The sequence below is a fragment of the Phyllobates terribilis genome, unplaced genomic scaffold (assembly GCF_046119375.1).
Source record: "Phyllobates terribilis strain yellow unplaced genomic scaffold, ASM4611937v1 Scaffold_10__3_contigs__length_209671492, whole genome shotgun sequence".
NCBI lineage: Eukaryota > Metazoa > Chordata > Amphibia > Anura > Dendrobatidae > Phyllobates > Phyllobates terribilis.
The window spans coordinates 75,127,693-75,140,927 of NW_027362770.1; the positions used below are offsets into that span (position 1 = coordinate 75,127,693).

The 13,235-nt window shown below is 41.3% G+C and overlaps 1 protein-coding gene across 1 annotated transcript in view; it reads right to left on the reverse strand.

Annotated features, from left to right (window-relative positions):
- Window positions 1-13,235, reverse strand: part of SAR1B (secretion associated Ras related GTPase 1B) — a 463,221-nt gene that overhangs the window by 272,608 nt on the left and 177,378 nt on the right. Inside the window, exon 3 of the mRNA XM_073649602.1 lies at window positions 6,805-6,924. Within this exon, the coding sequence (XP_073505703.1) occupies window positions 6,805-6,924 (120 nt within the window). The remainder of the gene's footprint in view (window positions 1-6,804; window positions 6,925-13,235) is intronic.

The following is a 13,235-nucleotide window of genomic DNA, read 5'->3' on the forward strand; positions in this document are numbered from 1 at the left end:
AGAAGATAAGGTAAGCTGGCGCCCAGACATCATCCCTGCAAACCAAATGGTGGGGGTGAGGTGTGGAGTTTGGGTAGAACTGAGAAGAAAGGTCCAAAAAAGACTGTTCGTGCCAAAAGACTCCTCAGAACGTCGGGAAGGTCTAGTTCAAGGTGAGACTGTGCTTATGATTCCTACTGGTGGGTTTGTTCGAGTGACAGTACCGGTGATGAATACTACAAAACACGAAATTAGACTGGATCCAAAGACTGTGTTAGGTCACACTGAAACCGTTAAAACGGTATATCCAGCCAGTCTGAGACCCGCCGAGGGGTCTACCGTGAATTCAGTCTCCCCACCAAGGAGCAGGAGTTGCCCAGGGGAAGAAATTGCACGACGCACCTCGGAGTCCTGGAATCCCCCAGCACCCATGGACCCCTGGGACACTTGTGTGCTGAAGATCGAGCGGTAGCAAAACAGATGCTGAGAGAAGAATGTCAAGCATTCTCCAAAGATGACTCTGATATAGGCTGTATCTCATCGTTGCAGTTGAAAATCAAATTTGAAAGACATGTCTGTGCCGAAACCATTACACCGTGAAGTGAAAGAGTATTTACAAGACCTAATCAACAGAGGGTGGGTCCAAAAGTCTAAGTGGTCTTATTCCTCTCCTATTGTTTGTGTTAGGAAGAAGGACGGTACGCTGAGACTCTGCTGTGATTACCGGGAACAAAACCGAAAGTCAGTACCTGATCGGCACCCAATACCAAAGATCCAAGATATGCTGGATAGCCTATCAGGAGGTACCTGGTTCTCTGTCCTCGATCAGGGTAAGGTATACCACCAAGGGTTTGTCGAAGAGTCCAGTAGACCCTAGACAGCATTCATCACACCGTGGGGATTATATGAGTGGATCCGCATACCGTTTGGGCTCAGTTCAACTCCAGCAGAATTCCAGAGGAGCATGGAGACAAGTTTAGAAGGATTGAGGAACGATATCTGCCAGCAGTACTTGGATGACAATGTGGTACACAGCAAAACCTTCTGGGAGCATGTTGAACACGTGAAGACCGTATTACAATGGTATCAACAACACGGAGTTAAGTTGACCCCAAAGTAGTGTGAACTGTTCAAAAGGCAAGTCCGATTTCTAAGGAAAATTGTGTCCGGAGAAGGATATACCATGGACCCAGCAGAAATCGCTCCGTTACTGGCCTTAAAAGACAAGCGGCCCTCTACCGTCGGGGAGTTGAGGCGGATATTGGGATTCCTCTCCTACTTTCGTACTTACATTCGGATCTTCTCCAGGATTGCCGCCCCACTATACCAACTCTCGGGGGGGGGGACAGAGACGACAACACCCATGGAGAAAAAGAAGAACGCGGGTAGGACCAGGCTTAAAAGAAACAACGCTGTTTCATCCCAACAGCCCATTCTCAGGACAGCAGTCCACCAGGAGTTATTGGAAGAACTAGTAGACTACCTGGATAAAAACACCAATCTTGGGATATCCTGATTTCAATTTACCATTTGTTCTTCATTGTGACGCTTCTTAAGTTGGACTGGGAGCTGCCCTGTATCAGCATTAAGATGGAAAATTGAGTCATCGGTTACGGTTCTAGAACATTGACGGATGCTGAGAAGAATTACCATCTACATTCCGGAAAATTGGAGTTCCTGGCACTGAAATGGGCTATCTATGCTGTAGTAGAGATAATCTCTAAATCGTTCACAGAGTTTAAGATATACACTGACAACATCCCTTTGACCTATGTCTTTACTACAGCCAAACTGAATGCAATGGGTCAGACATGGGTCGCTGAACTAGCTGACTTGAATTTCAGCATCAAGTACAGGCCAGGAAAATGCAATACGGATGCTGACGGATTGTCAAGAATGCCACTAGAGCCTGAGGAGTTCATGCAAGATTGCTAAGAGGAAGTCAGCCTGGAAGCAATTGAGAGCACTACCCAAGCAGTACAAGCTTAACAGGAGGAAGACACACCATTGTGGTGTCCGTTGACGGTGGAAACCACCATAAAAGCGAGGGAACAAGATCACCCCCGGTCTATTCAACAATTACCAAAAGGGAAAACCCGTAGAGCACAATCGGAAGATCAGATAATTGGTAGAATACTACTTTATGTGGACCAAAATTGGTTTCCAAGTAAACGAGAGAGAGACAATGAGTCACCAGCAGTATCTGTTTTAATTAAAGAATGGACGAAGCCCTACCTCAGTGAAGACGGTATCCTGTATTGTAAAGGAGGACCAAACCGGCAGTTGGTACTACCCAGAGTATTCCATGGGTTGGTCTTCAAAGAACTCCATGAAAACATGGGACACCTGGGAGTGGAAAGGACAACCAACTTGATTCGTGAACGTTTCTTCTGACCGTACATGCAGAGAGATATGGAGAGGTATGTGACCAGGGAGTGTTGGTGTCTGAAAGATAAACGTCCCAACACATCAATCCTGGCACCTATGGGCAACATCCAAACTACGTATCCATTTGAGATGGTCTCAATAGACTTTCTACATCTCGAGACTTGCAAGGGTGGTCTCGAATACATCTTGGTGGTGATGGACCATTTCCCTCGATTTGCTCAAGCATATGCCACCACCAATAAATCACGTCGAACAGTGGCAGAGAGCATCTTCAATGATTTTGCTTTGAGGTTTGGGTTCCCTACGAGGTTACACCATGACCAAGGAAGAGAATTTGAGAACCAGCTTTTTGCCAAGTTAGGAAAGTACTGTAGAATTCAGAGATCCCACACAATGCCCTATCACCCAGAGGGTAATGGACAAGTGGAACATTTTAGCTGGACATTATTGTCGATGTTGCGCACTTTAACAGCTGAAGAGAAGAAAGACTGGAAGAGTTTTCTGTCAAAAGTGGTGCATGCCTATAACTGTACAAAGAGTGATGCGACAGGTTACTCACCCTTTTTCCTATTGGATGGATGATCGCCAAGGCTGCCAATCGACATCATGTTCGATACTCCGGTGTCAGAGACTTACAGAACGTATCCGGAGTACGTTCGTAAATGGAAGGAACGGATGGCAGAGGCATACAACATACCGACCAAAGTGGTTACGCAAGGACAGAGCAAGAGTAAGGAGTACTATGATCGAAAATGTTATGGAGCAGAATTGGCACCGGTCCAGGAAAACTTTGTTTGTATTGGGAAGACAAGGTGTATTTGGTCATAAGGAGGAAAGCTGATGACAGCCCAGTGTATGAAATCTGATTGGAAACGGGAGACAAGAAAACCAGAATAGTCCATCGGAATTTACTACTACCCTGTGATTATCTCCCACCACAACAAGACTTCCCAGACGTAGACCGACATAGTCCGAGATCGACTAAGGGACCACCACAGATGAAGCTCCGGAGGTGGATAGTGACCTTGAAAGTTCTGATGGAGAAGAACACGCCATTGTATTTCTCAGACCGGCAAGGAGAGGGATGTACCATCCTCAGGAGAGTGAACTTAGTCGTGAGGCTCCAGAGTTCGTGCCATGGAGTACACATGAAGTCCAATTCAAATCTGTTGATCAAACACCGGTCCTTGAAGAGACCGATCGACACTCAGGAGGAGTGGAATTACAAGACCATGCAAAAACAAGCTACTCAGGAGAAGTACAGGAACTTACAGAGGCAACTCCAAGAGCATCTGAGGAAGCACAGGAAATGAGTGCAGCGGAAGAAACGTCTGTGACTGAAGAACCCATGGTATGTGAGGAACAACCCACCAGGAGGATGTCGTCTTGAGTAGTGAGTAGGCCCGTGATGCTGACGTATGAGACAATTGGTGAACTGAGTCAAGTGCCAAGAACTGTCGACTGGAAACAGGTATCTCTGCCTACAGACAAGGTAAGCCCACTTAAGTGGTATTCACCACCAAGAGGCAGTATGGAAGATGTTGCCTACTTGAAAGACTTGTTTTCATGCTTTGATTTTTCTTAAAAGACTTTGTAGAAACAGAGAACTGTTAAAGCATAGATAAAGAGAGCTGGTTGAAGATGTACGAAAAGCTCCAGCTGAAGAGCCTAAAACGTTTTGGAAGAATGTTCTTTGGTCAGATGAGACAAAAGTAGAGCTTTTTGGGAAAAAGCATCAACATAGAGTGTACAGGAAAAAAAAAGAGGCATTCAAAGAAAAGAACACGGTCCCTACAGTCAAACATGGCGGAGGTTCCCTGATGTTTTGGGGTTGCTTTGCTGCCTCTGGCACTGGACTGCTTGACCGTGTGCATGGCATTATGAAGTCTGAAGACTACCAACAAATTTTGCAGCATAATGTAGGGCCCAGTGTGAGAAAGCTGGGTCTCCCTCAGAGGCGTTGGGTCTTCCAGCAGGACAATGACCCAAAACACACTTCCAAAAGCACTATAAAATGGTTTGAGAGAAAGCACTGGAAACTTCTAAGGTGGCCAGCAATGAGTCCAGACCTGAATCCCATAGAACACCTGTGGAGAGATCTCAAAATGGCAGTTTGGAGAAGGCACCCTTCAAATATCAGGGACCTGGAGCAGTTTGCCAAAGAAGAATGGTCTACAATTCCAGCAGAGCATTGTAAGAAACTCATTGATGGTTACCGGAAGCGGTTGTTCGCAGCTATTTAGGCTAAAGGTTGTGCAACCAAGTATTAGGCTGAGGGTGCCAGTACTTTTGTCTGGCCCATTTCTGGAGTTTTGTGTGAAATGATCAATGATTTGATTTTTGCTTCATTCTCTTTTGTGTTTTTTCCTTGCAAGCAAATTAAATGAAGATAATAATACCAACGAATTTGTGATTGCAATCATTTTCAGGAAGAAACTGAGTATTATCTGACAGAATTGCAGGGGTGCCAATACTTTTGGCCACCACTGTATATGGGAAAAATAGAACATGACCCCCACAAGCATTCTACTTTTGAAACGCACATTCATCTCAAAATGGGGCTGGAGTGGGAGGTCCTCCTGACTCCACGGGCCCGATTGTTACGCCCCTGCTAATAGCACTGTGAGCAGACAGCAACAGGTGCAGACATGTTTGTAGTGAGACAAAGCTCAGGTCTGCTTTACTGCCTTTTTCCCCCTGAGATGAAAGCAGAAAGTTGTTTATAATTACAACCACCTCTGTTCTACTCTTTGTAATCTCACACAACAGTCCTGCAGGGAGATCCGTGAGGAGAGCAGACTGTCTCTCATTACATGTCTCACACTGGGAACCCTGCTCTAAGTGTTCTGTCTCCACATAAGGTGATTGGAGGTATAGCTGATATGTAAGATGCTGTGAGATTTCCTTTTCCTTACCTCCGTATCAAAAATGCGGAGCAGACAGTGCCAGTGCAGACTCAGCGTCCGTAGACTTGAATGTAGAACCACAGCGAGGTTCAATTTAAAAATTGTTTTATTTAAAACTGGATACAGAAATAATACTTGATGGTACAATAATGTCGCTTTCTCTGAAGCCGCTGACATCGGTTACTGCTGATCAGAAATTGATCATTTCGTTAGCCCAATAAGTGGTTCATGTATCACAGTAGCTCTGGCTATAAAATGGCTGCCAAGAGCAGGTGACCCACCAACTGCCATGTGAAGCCACGCCCAGTTTTGAACCAACTTAATTGGAATGAACAAGAGTGAGCAGCGAATAAATACTGACCAGCAGATGACGATGTAGCGATAATACATTTAGCAGATAACAAATTCAGAACTTATTTCTTAAGATATGCAAAACAAACATCTGAACAGAAATTATTTCTGGGGGAACAGCACACTAAGCTATTGTGGGGGCATGTTGTTGCCTGCTTATGATTGGTTAACAGAAATGGACGATATACGGCACTCTTATATAAAGTGAGCCTGGTGCACAAGGAGGGTGTCCAACCCATACATCATGTAGAATAGAAAACTTGGGACTCAGATATGGAAAAATGCATTCACTTAAGGTTAAACATTTCGGTCTTAACTCAGACCGCTTCCCTCAGCGATCCAGGTCATACATACTGGCACGTCTTTTTCCAGGAGTTCCATGCCATACGCATTCATTTCTGATGAAGGTCTGAGTTAAGACCGAAAACATTTAACCTTAAGTGAATGCAATAAAAAGGAACTTTTTTCCATATCTGAGTGCCAAGTTTTTTATTCTATATGATTCGTTAACATCATATAGAGGAAGGATTACATACCAGAGGTGAAAAATCTCTAGTAACATGCCTTGGACTTAACATAGTTATAGCCTAAACTTTTCAAGCTAGCATCTCTGCAACAAAGGGGAAAAATTACAAAATTAAAACTACTTTTTATTCAGCTTTGCAGCCAGTTTTCCATGATGTGGCCAGTTTAACCTTCTCAAACAGGTGAAAGGTCATCTTTCATAGTTTGAAAGAGTTTGTTTGTTTTCACATACAACTCACTTGCTTAACTTTTTTCAACAGCAAAATCACAATTGCAATAAAAGTGGCCATTCTGCATTAAAATATGCTGTTTTATTGAGTTTTTGATGCATTTTTCACTGTGATTTTTGATGTTTTTGTTTTGCTGCTCCACCTAATTGATTTCAATTGGAAAAATGCAGTAAAAACACTGAAAGAATTGATATGCTGCATTTAAAAAAAGACAGACTGCAAGTCAATGAAAACAAGAAAAATAACGCAACGTACAACGTGTGAAAGAAATTTTTAGAGATCTCATTAATTTTGATACTCTTTTTCCACGTTAAAAAACAGACAGAAAACCTCATCAAACATGCAGTGATTTACAGGGAATTCAGCTTACATGTCATAGATCTCATTGACCCTATGAGAGGATATGGAATTTTTTAAATACTCACTTGGATGAAGAGTAGGAACATACTGGCCCATTTTTCCAGCTTTAAGCATCTGTAGTAATGTGGTTTTGCCAGCATTATCTAACCCTAAAAAAACTAACTTCCCATTTTTCTTGTAGAGACCTGCAGAATTAAAAACATAATTATATCTACTAATATATGCTGCATTTTACAGTCCACTTTTAGATCACGGGATAAATAATTAGAATGTCACATTTAGTAATAATTTTATGATCTCACAATCAATTCTAAAACAATGTATTAGATTATCATTTATGGCCCAACATGCCATTTCACTTGCTATTTCACTTTTAGTTATGTAACTGCAATTGTTGTTAGCATTTTTTCCCTTTTAAAAAAGTTGATTAAAAATGGAAATAATAAATAAATGTATAGCAACAATTACATCAGTGGGAACAATATGAAATGCATGTGGAACATCAAAGGCCAAGCCAAAGCAAATTTCTGGGAATCCAGGAGTTGTGGCTAGTTGATGGGGAAAATGACATCAGTGACATGGCCATCAGATCAAGAATATTTAGAAAGATGGGTGGTACATGGGATTTAAACCACAGAAAAAAATTACAAAGATTATCAGACAGGGTGGAGCTGCACAGTGTTAAACAAATAAAAGAACAGAGAATATGAGGAAATATATATTGTTATTCAAAAAAGGGCAAAATAAAGATTAAAAAAAAACCTATAATAATGAAACATGTTACATGACTGATAAGATATCGTTTACATAAAGAGGTTTGATCCACATCGAATAAATAACAGATCCCCCAGGTCCCTATGCTGCAATACACACTGCCGGCCAATCAGAGGCCGGCAGCTGACTTCGACAAGCCAGTCACAGGTTTAGCATGGCAGTGACATCATGCGCTGCCCATCGATTGCACTCAGACGTCAACTGCTGGCTTCAGAAGAGGACATCACACGGCGGGGGAGCAGAGGGAAGGTGAGTAGAATTGTTTATCTTTTATGCGTTGAAAACAGCAGCAGAACAGCGAACATATATGCCAGGATGGGGGGACATGTGTACCCAGATGGGCCTACATAGGGGAGATATATAGCAGGATGGGGGACATATAAACCAGGATGGGCCCAAATGGGGGACATATATGCCAGGATGAACCCAGATTGGGGTCATATATACCAGGATGAGCACAGATGGGGGACATATATACCAGGATGTGCCTATATGCGTGACATATATACCAGGATGAGCACAGATGAGGGACCTATATACCAGGATGGGCCCAGATGAGGGACATATATACCAAGATGGGCCCAGATAGGGAAGATGTATACCAGGATGGGACAAATATGGGTGACATATAGTTGAAACCAGAAGTTTACATACAATATATAAAAAGACACAAATGCATGTTTTCTCAATATCTGACATGAAATCAGAATAAACCTTTCCCATTTTATGTCAATTAGGATTACCATCATTTTTAATATTTGCCAAATTCCAGAATAATGAGAGAGAGAATGTTTTAAGGCAATTTTATTACTTACTGCATAGTCAAAAGTATACATACATTTCATTAGTATTTGGTACCATTGTCCATAAACTGAATGACTTGGGTCAAACATTTGGGATATCCTTCCAAAAGCTTCTCACAATAGTTGGTCACAATAGTTGGTCGGAATTTGGGCCCATTACTCCTGACAAAACTGGTGTAACTGATCCAGGTTTGTAGTTCGCCTTACTCGCACCTGTCTTTTCAGCTTTGCCCATACATTTTCAATAGGATTGAGATCAGGGCTTTGTGATGGCCACGCCAAAACATTTACTTTCTTATCCTTAAGCCACTTTGTTACCATTTTGGCAGTACGCTTCTGGTTATTGTCCATTTGGAAGACCCATTTCCACCCAAACTTTAACTTACTGGCTGATGTCATAAGATGTTGTTTTTAGTATTGCCACATAATCTTCTTTTCTCATGATGCCATCTATTTTGTGAAGTGCACCAGTCCCTCCGGCAGAAAAACAACCCCACAACATGATGCTGCCACACTCGTGTTTCACAGTTTTGATGGTGTTCTTAGGCTTTCAAGCTTCTCCCTTTTTCCTCCAAACGTAACGATGGTCATTATGCCCAAAAACTTCAATTTTAGTTTCATCAGACCACAGGACATGTTTCCAAAAATTAAGGTCTTTGCTCCTGTGTGCATTTTCAAACATTAATCTGGCTTTTTTATGTTTCTTTTGGAGTAATGACTTCTTCCTGGCAGAGTTCCCGTTCAGCCCATGTTGATACAGTACTCATTTCACTGTGGATATTGACACAATCTTACCAGTTTCCGCCATCATCCTCACAAGGTCTTTTTCTTCGTTCTTGCGTTGATATGCACATACTCATTACCCTACGAAGAAGCAAGCCGCGAAACGTGCGCGTCGGGGTCTTTTCATCAGCCAGGTCATATAATGATTTATTATTAATAATTAACTTTATTATTTTTTCCACCATTTTTTGATCACTGTTATTGTTTTTTACCTTATTCCATGGCCCTATGGAGGTGCCAGAATTTTGTGATTTCATTGATTGCACTTTATATATGTGGCAGCTTATTTGCACACGGGTTCATATGCACTGTATATAAAAGTATATTTTGCACTTGCAATATCTGTGGCCTTGAGAAGGTGCTTGCATGACTTGCACTATCAATTGCACCTTATAATTGTAGCTTGTTTGCACAGTTGTCCATATGCATTTTATGTGATTTTTTCTGCACTTGCAGTATTTGTGGCCTCAAGGTGGTGCTTATTTTCTTTGCACTATTAATTTGCACTTTATTTAAATGGTAGCTGATTTGCACTATAGCTAATGGCATTTTATGTTATTTGATTTTGATACATTTCTCAATTTTTATAATTCGATATATTTAATCAACATAATTATGGTTCAGTGATTTTTGTGATTTTGAGCACTTGCACTATATGGTGGATATATCATGTTATAACTGGCTTGTATAGTTCTTTTCTGTTCTAGTTTCCTTACCACTTTTTTATGTGTTTTATGTTGTATTTTAAGTATATGTCAATAAAAACTCCATGTTTTATTATACTGGCGCTAATCTTCCAAGTCGTTTATAGGTTTATAATGGGTGACATACAGTGGTGGCCAAAAGTATTGGCACCCCTGCAATTCTGTCAGATAATACTCAGTTTCTTCCTGAAAATGATTGCAATCACAAATTCTTTGGTATTATTATCTTCATTTAATTTGTCTTCAATGAAAAAACACAAAAAGAATTGTCCTAAAGCCAAATTGGATATAATTCCACACCACACCTAAAAAAGGGGGTGGACAAAAGTATTGGCACTGTTTGAAAAATCATGTGATGCTTCTCTAATTCGTGTAATTAACAGCACCTGTAACTTACCTGTGGCACCTAACGGGTGTTGGCAATAACTAAATCACACTTGCAGCCAGTTAACATGGATTAAAGTTGACTCAACCTCTGTCCTGTGTCCTTGCGTGTACTACATTGAGCATGGAGAAAAGAAAGAAGACCAAAGAACTGTCTGAGGACTTGAGAAACCAAATTGTGAGGAAGCATGAGCAATCTCAAGGCTACAAGTCCATCTCCAAAGACCTGAATGTTCCTGTGTCTTCCGTGCGCAGTGTCATCAAGAAGTTTAAAGCCCATGGCACTGTGGCTAACCTCCCTAGATGTGGACGGAAAAGAAAAATTGACGAGAGATTTCAACGCAAGATTGTGCGGATGGTGGATAAAGAACCTCGACTACCATCCAAACAAGTTCAAGCTGCCGTGCAGTCCGAGGGTACAACAGTGTCAACCCGTACTATCCATCGGCGTCTGAATGAAAAGGGACTGTATGGTAGGATACCCAGGAAGACTCCACTTCTTACCCCGAGACATAAAAAAGCCAGGCTGGAGTTTGCCAAAACTTACCTGAGAAAGCCTAAAACGTTTTGGAAGAATGTTCTCTGGTCAGATGAGACAAAAGTAGAGCTTTTTGGGAAAAAGCATCAACATAGGAAAAAAAAAGAGGCATTCAAAGAAAAGAGCGCGGTCCCTACAGTCAAACATGGCGGAGGTTCCCTGATGTTTTGGGGTTGCTTTGCTGCCTCTGGCACTGGACTGCTTGACCGTGTGCATGGCATTATGAAGTCTGAAGACTACCAACAAATTTTGCAGCATAATGTAGGGCCCAGTGTGAGAAAGCTGGGTCTCCCTCAGAGGTCATGAGTCTTCCAGCAGGACAATGACCCAAAACACACTTCCAAAAGCACTATAAAATGGTTTGAGAGAAAGCACTGGAGACCTCTAAGGTGGCCAGCAATGAGTCCAGACCTGAATCCCATAGAACACCTGTGGAGAGATCTCAAAATGGCAGTTTGGAGAAGGCACCCTTCAAATATCAGGGACCTGGAGCAGTTTGCCAAAGAAGAATGGTCTACAATTCCAGCAGAGCATTGCAAGAAACTCATTGATGGTTACCGGAAGCGGTTGTTCGCAGTTATTTTGGCTAAAGGTTGTGAAACCAAGTATTAGGCTGAGCGTGCCAATACTTTTGTCTGGCCCATTTTTGGAATTTTGTATGAAATGATCAATGATTTGATTTTTGCCTCATTCTCTTTTGTGTTTTTTTCCTTGCAAGCAAATTAAATGAAGATAATAATACCAAAGAATTTGTGATTGCAATCATTTTCAGGAAGAAACTGAGTATTATCTGACAGAATTGCAGGGGTGCCAATACTTTTGGCCACCACTGTATAGTTGAAACCAGAAGTTTACATACACTATATAAAAAGACACAAATGCATGTTTTCTCAATATCTAACATGAAATCAGAATTAACCTTTCCCATTTTATGTCAATTAGGATTACCATCATTTTTAATATTTGCCAAATTCCAGAATAATGAGAGAGAGAATGTTTTAAGGCATTTTTATTACTTACTGCAAAGTTAAAAGTATACCTACATTTCATTAGTATTTGGTACCATTGTCCATAAACTGAATGACTTGGGTCAAACATTTGGGATATCCTTCCAAAAGCTTCTCACAATAGTTGGTCGGAATTTGGGTCCATTCCTCCTGATAAAACTGGTGTAACTGATTCAGGTTTGTAGTTCGCCTTACTCGCACCTGTTTTTTCAGCTTTGCCCATACATTTTCAATAGGATTGAGATCAGGGCTTTGAGATGGCCACGCCAAAACATTTACTTTGTTATCCTTAAGCCACTTTGTTACCATTTTGGCAGTATGCTTCGGGTCATTGTCCATTTGGAAGACCCATTTCCACCCAAGCTTTAACTTACTGGCTGATGTAATGAGATGTTGCTTTAGTATTGCCATATAATCTTCTTTTCTCATGATACCGTCTATTTTGTGAAGTGCACCAGTCCCTCCGGCAGCAAAACAACCCCACAACATGATGCTGCCACCCCCGTGTTTCACAGTTGGAATGGTGTTCTTAGGCTTCCAAGCTTCTCCCTTTTTCCTCCAAAACGTAACGATGGTCATTATGCCCAAAAACTTCAATTTTAGTTTCATCAGACCACAGGACATGTCTCCAAAAATTAAGGTCTTTGCTCCTGTGTGCATTTGCAAACATTAATCTGGCTTTTTTATGTTTCTTTTGGAGTAATGACTTCTTCCTGGCAGAGTTCCCTTTCAGCCCATGTTGATACAGTACTCATTTCACTGTGGATATTGACACAATCTTACCAGCTTCCGCCATCATCCTCACAAGGTCTTTTTCTTTTGTCCTTGGGTTGATATGCACATGTTGGACCCAAGCATGTTCATCTCTGGGACACAGAACCCGTCTCCTTCCTGAGCAGTATGATGGCTGGACATTCCCATCTTGTTTGCACTTGCGTATAATGGTTTGTACAGATGAACGAGGCTCCTTCAAGTATCTTGAAATTGTACCCAAGGATGAGCCAGACTTGTGCAAGTCCACAATTCTCTTCCTGATATCTTGACTAATTTTTTTATACTTTCCCATGATGCTACACAAAGAAGCAGTGTGTTTCAGGTTTGCATTAAAATACATCCACAGGTGTGTCTCTAATTATCTCAAATGTTGTCAAAAAGCCTATCACAAGCTTCCAAACACATGACATCATCATATGGGCAGTCCAGAATTGTTTAAAGTCATAGTAATCTTAGTGTATGTAAACTTTTGACTTTGCAGTAAGTAATAAAAATGCCTTAAAGCATTCTCTCTCTCTCATTATTATGGCATTTGGCAAATTGTAAAAATTATGGTAATCCTAATTGACCTAAAACGGGAAAGGTTTATTCTGTTTTTATGTCAGATATTGAGAAAAACATGCATATGTGTCTTTTTATATAGTGTATGTAAACTTCTTGTTTCAACTGTATATACCAGGATGAGCCCAGTTAGGGGACAGATATACCAATTTGGGTTCAAATGGGAGA